The sequence below is a fragment of the Odontomachus brunneus genome, unplaced genomic scaffold (genome assembly GCF_010583005.1).
Source record: "Odontomachus brunneus isolate Ranch 3 - 2012 unplaced genomic scaffold, Obru_v1 Obru_scaffold_041, whole genome shotgun sequence".
Lineage (NCBI taxonomy): Eukaryota > Metazoa > Arthropoda > Insecta > Hymenoptera > Formicidae > Odontomachus > Odontomachus brunneus.
Genome location: NW_022639491.1, coordinates 1884611 through 1894146, shown reverse-complemented (window position 1 = coordinate 1894146; position 9536 = coordinate 1884611). Strand labels below are relative to the sequence as shown.

At 40.8% G+C, this 9536-nt stretch overlaps 1 protein-coding gene across 2 annotated transcripts in view; it reads right to left on the bottom strand.

Moving 5' to 3' along the window:
* LOC116844363 (UNC93-like protein) overlaps positions 1-6749 on the bottom strand; it is a 13993-nt gene extending 7244 nt beyond the window's left edge. The window contains exons 1-5 of one of the 2 annotated variants that reach the window (XM_032815782.1): positions 4535-6749; positions 3111-3535; positions 2095-2300; positions 1013-1407; positions 70-188 (exon numbers count right to left, since the gene is read on the bottom strand). In XM_032815782.1, the coding sequence (XP_032671673.1) occupies positions 70-188; positions 1013-1407; positions 2095-2300; positions 3111-3535; positions 4535-4729 (1340 nt within the window). In that variant the 5' untranslated portion in view covers positions 4730-6749. Of the gene's footprint in view, positions 1-55; positions 189-1012; positions 1408-2094; positions 2301-3110; positions 3536-4534 lie in introns of both variants that reach the window. The other variant, XM_032815781.1, reaches the window with a different exon arrangement.
* Between the last annotated feature and the right edge of the window lie 2787 nt (positions 6750-9536).

Genomic DNA, 9536 nt, shown 5'->3' with positions numbered 1-9536 from the left:
CTCGTGGTTCGACCCTCGATCTTGGTTGGAATTTCACGTGTCAAGGATCACTTACCCACGACAAAGTACCTTTTAATATGCCTTAACAGCATCGAGAGCGTCACGGCGGCGAGGGCCTGCAGCACGGCCAAGCTCAGGAAGCTTAAGGTCACCGTGCCGGCGCCGCCCAGGGCGCACACCACGTACGCCTGTCGGGCGGGCATGATAATTATAGCCGTGTAATTTTCGGGAAATACGCAGTGCTAATTATAGCCGATTTAAGGAAATTAAATGTGGGGTCTCTCTCGCCGTCTCGCCTGTTTAGCTGCCAAAAAGTTTGTGTTCGAGATAAAACGCGTCAATGTTCATGTCACGGGAGATGGCAGACGAACGCACGGATTCTCTCGTTAATGTCTCGAAGGAAAGAAATGGAAAATTTGCTTGGGTCGTCAAGTCAGATATACATTCGAAAGAATGACGCATATTTGCTTTAAAATTATTCCCGAGCTACGCATATCGGTTCAATTTGGAGACACCGCGTGGCTTATATTAAGAAAAAAAGTAGTTAATCTCACGAAAACATTGTAATTAACATGTAATCTCATGAAAATCAAATGTTCCTTTGTTGTTCGAAAGAGAAAAAAGAATAACGTTATACATGCAAGATCACTATCAATAACACTATAGTCACGCTTACTACAAAAATCATTTTTCTATTATTGTTTTACTGTGTAATAAAGCTTGATCTACAATGTGCGCATTGCTTCCTGTTTCTCTTTCTTGGTGCCTCAAACTGCTGTCTCAAACTTTAAACCAGATGAAGGTAAAGAACAAGAAACAGAGAGCAAAGAGCACATTGTAGATCAGACTTTATAGTTACAAAGATTTTTATAATCAAAGATTCTTTTACCAATACGGTTTGATCGTGACGAAAAAAAATTGATCATGCAATTATTATTAAATAAGTTGATTAATCGGTTAATCGTTTAGTTAAATTAATAGTTAAATAGGTGAAGTTGTTTGCTGTATTTACCTCCACGAAATCGGCGTAGATGAAGCCCTGCTCGAGTCCGATGAAGAGCGTGAGCGGCGCCGCGAGCTGGAGCTTAGGGTCCTGAAAGGCGCACTTGACGGACTTCAGGATACTACGGGCGGTGGTGCGATCGTGGCTCGCCTGCGGCTCCTGCATCCTCGAGTCGAGGAACGCACAAGATATGCTCAAAGCGAGCACCGCCAGGCCAAGCCAGATGCTGACTAGCACCTTCGACGTGCCCCACGTGACCGTCGGCACATAGAGCGATTCGTTGTAGAAATAAGTTTCCTCCGAGCAGTACTCGGCCCCGCAGATGTCCCCGACGTCGCTGTTCACGATGCTAGGCGGCGGTATCAAGTCCGTCAGCCTGACGAGGATCGAGGCGATGACGCAGCCTGAAACGCAGGCAACCGACGTTAGGTTGGGCAGTGCGAAATTATTTGTAAATTAATTAGTGACTGTTAATTGCTCATTGGCGAAATAATCGATACCAATTAACGCAACAACTCAACTAGTAAAAAGAAATATATATATATATATATATACATATACAGGGTGTCCCCCTAATTATGTAAATGTAAATTATGTAAATGTCCACATAGATTTTTAGATATTAAAGAAAATTTGTGCATTATAATTATATATAAACATATAATTATATATATTATATATAAACAATTTTCTTTAATATCTAAAAATCTATGTGGTCATTTGTAAAATGATAGAGGACTTTTTTGTTCAGTTTGATTTAATATCGCAAAACGGTATAGGACTTTTATGTTCACCTCAACCCGTTCTATATTCCCATTTAACGTGAGAAGGAGAGTGTGGGATACCCTGTATATAACATTCAGGCTGTATATACGTGCGAATTGCGATTCGATAAGATTTCATTGAACGATAAAATTAAATTCAGTAGAAACCTGGTAAAAAGATTCTTTCTTAAAGAGGATGAATACTGAATTCAAATATTTAAAAAAAAATGATAAATATTGTATGTGTGAAGAGAGTAAGAATTTAGGATTTTAGGATTTTCTGATAAGTGTCTGGCGAATTCGGAACGTTACGAGTTCGCAATGTACCGAATGCGAGGCCGATGTCCTCAGCCAGCTTGATTCCCCGATTAAGTCTCCTTAGCAGGCATTCGCGTCGCGTCTCGTCAGGATCCTCGGGATCGACGCAGACCAGCGCCAGGCTGGTCGCCGAGACGTTGACGTGCGACGTCCTCGCCAGGAAGCTCGGGCTGGCGCAGGCACCCAGCATCGCGTAGCTGGGCAGGAGTATGTACCTGCCGATGTGGAAGAGCGCGCATGTTACTTTCGTGACGGCTCGCTTTGTCATAACGCCTATTTTCGTACCGTCAAGCAGAGGAAGATAGAGACAGAGAGAAAGGGAGAAAGAGGTGCGCGCGCGTCTTCGCTTGTCGCTTTCGCCGACCTTTTTTTATGAGCCAATAAATAAAGCCTCGCCTCTCGAGGAGAGACTTTTCTGGCGCGGAACCAGAATAAAAAATGGCGATATTAAACGGTAGAACGTAAAGGGAAAAATCTCACTTTCATGAAAGACTCCCAGCAGAGTCACGGAGAGTATACGGAGATTATCCGCGACGTGGCGACGACGACGCGACACACGAGATCAAATAAACTTGTGTATTATTAAATTAGGTCGAAATTATTCAAGACTGCAAAAGCTGATCTACGCTAAGCAAAAAAATTACTAGATTATTCTCCAAATATTTTCAAGTGTTTTCCAAGTATTCTAAGTAATCTCCAAGTATTTTCAAATTTCACTGAAAACGAGAGAAATTAAAATATCTCTATAGTGAACGTCTAACTCAAACTTAATTCTGTTAAACGAATTTGTTATTGTAATGCACGATAGGCCAGATTCGCTCTTCAATTTCGAACGAAAATATGAATTATGCAAATACCCGATCGATCCAAAGTGGAAGAATTTTTCATAAGTAGAAGGTCACTCAACTTCGGCTTAATCACTCTACTTAGTCAATAGTAATTTTGCTCGAAGAAACGAGGATAAAAATGAAATTAAGCCCTTCGTGGCGCGTGAAGAAGAGCGCGTCAACGGGAGGAGACAATACCACTTGGGATACAGATGCACGCCGACGAAGACGGTGGTGACCAAGTGGCTGATGGTGATGGTGAGGTTCGTGCCGAGCTTCTGTACGACGATGGGCGCGAAGCAGCTGGTGACGGTGGCGATCGCATAGAGCAGGGCGAGCAAGATCGGGCCTAGGTGAGGCTCGAACGCGCCGATACCTGCTTGCAACGGGAAAATCGGCAGCATCGCAGCTGAGCAGGTCGCGTGTCCCAGCAGAAGAGCCACGCAGTGACGAAGTATCGCCTTGCGAGGTGGCCGCGGTCCGGACGGCGCCGCTCTGACCGCCGCGATCAGCCGGCGTACCGACGATGCGCCCGCTGATGAGTTCATAGAGTCACGACGTCGCCAGGACAATGCCGAGATGCGCGTTGATCGGCAAGAGATCGGCGAGTACGCCGCCATGTGCTACGAACAAATAGACAAAGATAGGATGGAGGAGGGAGCGATCTTCCAGGCTCCCACGGCGAACGTGACTCGACACGATCGGCGATGCACGCCTAAAAACGCCGATAAAATTAGCGGCAATCGTCATGTTAATTAGCAGCACGTTCGCGAGACATTACGCAATATGCACGATTAATAATATGCGTCTTTTTGTCTGATATCTCTTGCGACAGCGAGACGAGTTGATTACTTCGGACCTATTCTAACCAAGTTGTACACGGAAAAAACAACTTCATTAGTGTAATTGAATTTTCCGTTATACCCGGGGGCCAAATGAATAACTCAGTTGTAAGAACAAAAAGACTCCTGCAGAAAGTTTCTACTCAGCCAATTGTTCTCACAAGGAACCCCACATAGGTGTTTAGCTACGATCTGGATGAGCTTGAAATATATTGTAATTCAGACCAAAAGAAAAGACACGTATTTTTTTATATGTACTCAGGCGGACTTTTAGGGGGAAAAACATCCTTTTGAGGAAAATCAGTTTTTTTTTTAGAAGTATGTTTCATCAAAAGTATAAGAGATAGAAAAAAATTTTCTAGACAAAAATTAAATGGTTTTAGAAGTACTTTGCAATGACAAAATCAGATATTTGTGAAAATTGGTAAGTGGTGGGAGTATGTTGACAATCATAACATTTTTCAAATATCTGATTTTATCATTGCAAAGTACTCCTAAAACCATTTAATTTTTGTCTAGAAAATTTTTTTCTATCTCTTATACTTTTGACGAAACATGCTCCTAAAGAAAAAAAACCGATTTTTTTCAAAGACGTGTTTTGCTCCCTTAAAAGCCCGCTTGGGCACGTATAAAAAATACGTGTCTTTCTTTTTTGTCTGAATTACAATATATTTCAAGCTCATCCAAATCGGAGCTAGACACCTATGTGGGGTAATTGAAATCTCTTTTTTCGTGTAGGATCTTGAGCGATTCGACAGATTTCACGAGTTAATGTGTTACCTCCATCATCGCGTCATTGTCGCACAAGGTAGAGTGATGATGCCCGCTGCTCCTGGCGCGTCTGTGCGTGTGGGCCAACGGCGGAGGCTGCGCGGGCAATCGCATCGGGCCAAGACCGCCGATCGGCGCCGGTCTGTGTACCGGGCCTTCTAGCTTGTCCTTGGACAGCTCGTGAAGATTCGGCAAAGACCCCATTGTCGCTTCAACCGGGGCCCGTGGTCGGGCTCGTCGCGATTGTTCGCGTTATAGCGAACGTGTAGCGCCTTCTCCTTTCTCACGCGCGATCCGGCATCTCGCCTGATCTCATTACGATTTCATCCCTCGCCGATCGAGTAGCCGCCCTGGTCGCGATCGACGGTCTCCTCATCTACGGCATAGCCACCTGGGTGCGGAAAAAGCCCGGTGGGGCCAATCATTCATTACACGTGCTTACATAAGTTTACATTAGTTTCTTCAATATCTTTCGCCAGGATTTCAAAGTTCAATCTAATTTAATCTGGCGTTTACACGATAATCGCGAGCTCTGCGAATCTCAGCTCGAAGAATGCAACTTATATAATTTCCTCTATAATGATACTGTTTCTTGGAATTTTAAAATTGAATCTATTGAATGGATTGTGTAACAAGTAATTTCGGAATTTTTAGATAAAATGATTGTATTTTTACGTCGTAATTTTATGAGACAATGTATGCATCGTTATGATCTATGAGCTTGCACTATCAAACTTGTGCTACATTGTTACACAGAATTATAACGACATAAAAATGTAATCGTTTCATTTTATTTAAAAAATGTGAATCCACACTTCCGCTGTATTGCTTTGTCTACAAGAGAAGTTGTACAAGCTGTTTTTTTTTCAAATAAATTTTTTTCATTTATTATGTTTTTAGTATGCAAGAAGAGACTGGCAAAATCTGTCTTATTAAAAGATATAGAAATTTTTAACGACACATTTCAGAGTTCCTAAGATGTAAATAATACATATAAAATGAAAGACTAATAAATCATTGCAGAATGTCGATCTATTTCTCGATTAAAAAGTTCTGAAAGGAGATTATATAAGAAATCTGTAATCAATGGAGATTTAACGAGTATGTGCGCTGGGAATCGAGGAAGATCTTAAGAAAGGCGCTGGCACTCTCCTTGGATGTAAGGATAGAGTGAGGGAGAGGAGAAGAGTCTTCGCAGGACAGTGGAGAATTAGATTGTAACATACCAGAGAAATATATGTCTTAAAGCGAGAAGCATAGTGATCTTCGACGTACCTATTTCTTACAATACTGAGTGAAATATTAAAGTCGAAAATGGAATAAAAATTCCGACTGAGGAAGCCCCGGAGACAGAGAGACTGAATATCGATCAATCCGCGGATATTTGAATTCGAAGCATTGCGGTAAAGAATTGCGCGCTCCGCGAACTGAGAAGCCGACGGTTCCGTGAAACAACCGGCGCACGCCTTGCATAATTCAATCGAGAATTATCGGCACTCGGCACCAATTACCAAGACGCGTGGAAAAAACGGCCGCAGAAAAATTCTAGCGGTCACCCGCGCAGCCTTGAACGAGAACTTGCCGTGGACTTTGCGGCAACCGTAAAGTATAAATAAATTGAACGCACCGTCCAATGCGGCCTTGGCGTCGCTCTGACGAACGAACGAACGGATGGACGATCCCATCCAATCGCGAATTGATCGGCAACGATCGCCGCCTCTCGGAAACCGGAAATGCAGACGAATGCAAATGCGTTAGGGCGTGAAACGAATCCACGTTATGCCACTGCTGTCGGTATTTCAATCGGCCAATGCTTGAAGAAGATGAATGGGAGGAAGAATGACGCAAAAACTGGAAGGAGATCACCAGCGACACGTTCGCAAACCGTGAACGCGATCGTTATCTGCTTACGCAACGCGAGCTCATGATCCTGAACACCTGCTTGACGGCGCGCACCCCTGATTAGGTCGTGATCCCCCGTTATATCAAATCATCTGATCCAAGACGAAGAACTGTTAGGGCCGGTTTTTCAATGATACTTAGATTAAACTTAGATTGCAACTTAAACTCTATTTAAACAAAACAAACGCATTGTTAGAACAGAGTTTAAGGGGCTGGAGGCTCAGATTGTCTGAAAATCGTGCTTGTTCTTTCACGATTTTTTATGACAAACTGAATGAATATGCGAGTGTTATTTTGACGTGTATTTATACAACATATAAAGAGAAGAAAAATATAATTTTGATGATCAAATAGTGTATGGTATATGCAGTTAAAATATATTTCGTTTTTCTTTTCAAGGTTGTCATTTTGCAGCAATATCTTGACTCTTGGTGGTTCAATTAAGCTGAATTTTAGGTAAAAAATTTCCGTAAGTTTGTCGTTATCGTGTGAACCACTATAATAGAAATTGAGTAAAAGTTAACAAAATTGCAAATATCTTAATGGAATATTACTAAAATTTTCAGTTCTTTTATAGTAAAAAAATTAATATTTCAAAATTAAATATTTGCACGAGTTTGTCAGTGGTCACCCGACAAGCTTACAGAAATTTTCTATCTAAAATTCAGCTTAATTGAATCATCGAGAGTCAAGATATTACTGCAAAATGACCTCGAAAAAAAACCGAAATATATTTTAAATGTATATACCATACACTTATATCACTGACAAACTCGTGAAAATATTTAATTTTGAAATATTAATTTTTTTACTATAAAAACTGAAAATTTAATAATATTCTATTAAAATATTTGCAATTTTGTTAACTTTTACTCAATTCCTATTATAGTGGTTCACATGATAACGATAAGCTTACGGAAATTGTCTATCTAAAATTCAGCTTAATTGAACCACCGAGAGTCAAGATATTACTGCAAATTGACGACCTTGAAAAGAAACACGAAATATATTTTAACTGCATGTACTATACATTTATATTAAGTATTTGATCATCAAAATTATATTTTTCTTCTCTTTATATGTTGTATAAATACACGTCAAAATAACACTTTTGCATATTCATTCAGTTTGTCATAAAAAATTGTGAAAAAACGCACGATTTTCAGGCAATCTGAAAATCCCTCCAGTCCCCTTAAACTTGAATCCAAGTTTAAACTGCTATTAAAAAACCGGCACTTAAAGTCACATTTAACTAACGCCCCAACGTGTCTCCGATACCAAGCTACGAAAAGCGGCTTTGGTCTCTTTCACCTCCAAAAAAAATAGAATTTTATTTTTATAGAGATTTACCCCCGCTAAGATTATATCTTGAATGTTGAAGGTGGAATGATTTGTCGCGCTTCCTCTGCGTCCTCTAACACATTACGTTCTTTATAAATCACGAGATAAATTTTTCTCTGAATTTCGAAACGGGTGAAAATTTACTCGACGCGATAGGGAGAGCACCACCACTCAGAATTACCAGAGTGTTTCAAACGCAGAGCGAACTCTCACAAGTGAATGCTCCAATCGATTTGATTGAATTTGTTCCCGTGAGACGCGATGGAGTACGCAGTGCAGCTTAATAGCTTTAACACTGATTAGGCCAAAGGTCGGCAAAATTCTCTCGCATATTATATTGTGTCACATGCAAAGCAGAAATAATATACGCACAGTTGTGAGTGAAAAGTCGCTCGAATTCGAATAACGCGGTTTTGTCACAGTCTGCTTTTCAAGTAAAATTCCATTTGAAAAAATTCCAAGAGTTACACGCGGAAAAGTCACGTTACTGCTAAAAAAAAGCGATTATTCAGTTTATTTCTTCCCCTTTTAAGTAATGATTACCTTCAACGAATAATATTTTCTTGATAATACTCTCATAAATATACTCGTCACAAATTTTAGAAAAGTTCATTCACGAAAGCAAAATTTACATTTTTTATCAAAATATCGCAAAACTTTATCGAAGTGTTTCGACTCTATGTACACTGAGAGAAAAATTATATTAAAATCAACAAATATTCTTTGATGGGTGCCATTAACATATTTACTTAAATGTATATTTTCCTTATTTGAACCAAATATTATTTATTTAAATCAGGTAAACAATATTTGCTTTAAATAAAGAGAATGTAGATTTAAGTAAATATGTTAATGGCACCCATCAAAGAAATATTTGTTGATTTTAATATAATTTTCCTTTCAGTGTAGCAAACAAACCGAATTTTCGTTTTGTTTCATATTCTTGGTTGAAATGCTGAACTTACTAGAATTCACAACACATTCTGAATAAGTTCTAGCGTTTATAATGAACTTATGATAGATCTGCAAATATATCAACTTGTATAAAATACTCGAAATATTTACTCAAGTATCCAGTACTTCTTCTGTGTCGCGGTACATACTTTTTCTGTGTCGACATGACGAACAAATACATGGAGGAGTCTGTCAGAATTGTCTCCTCGGGGAGTCTGTTAGAATTGTCTTCTCCCGATTCCACAATAAAGAACTGGAGGGTCTTGTCGGAGGTCTTGTACGAGCTGCACTTTCGACAGAGAGAAAGAGAATGAGAGCGTTCACATGAGCGCTCTCAGGAAACAATAAGTGTGTATTCATCGAGTTGGTGAAAGAGTTCGAGCGGAACTTCGGGCAGAGACGGAAGTTTCGAGGGCGAGAGCTCGACGCGCTTTATGACGATTGGTACGGAAGAAGTTGGAGGACGGGAGATATCGGCGTCGCGCGACTTCCCCTTCGACGCGAGAATCAATCTCCGGACGGTACTACGAGGAAACAACGGATTACAACATTCTATTCTTTTTGTTTATTCATCGATCGAGGTGCTTTTTTGCCGACTGCCGATCGTAACTCTTGTCCGATCTTATCGGGATCTCTTTCGTAACGTTAGCACACGTGCCGCGCGATTCGACGGCGGCACAGTCGGCGTGTGGAAATGTATCGAAACCGAAGTTACGTGGGAGCGGTGCTGAAGGTGAACCGGTTTCAGCGGCACGCAAAACTATAGCCGGCGATGTGTGACTAACGAACCTCGCGCTGAACCCCGCAGCACTAT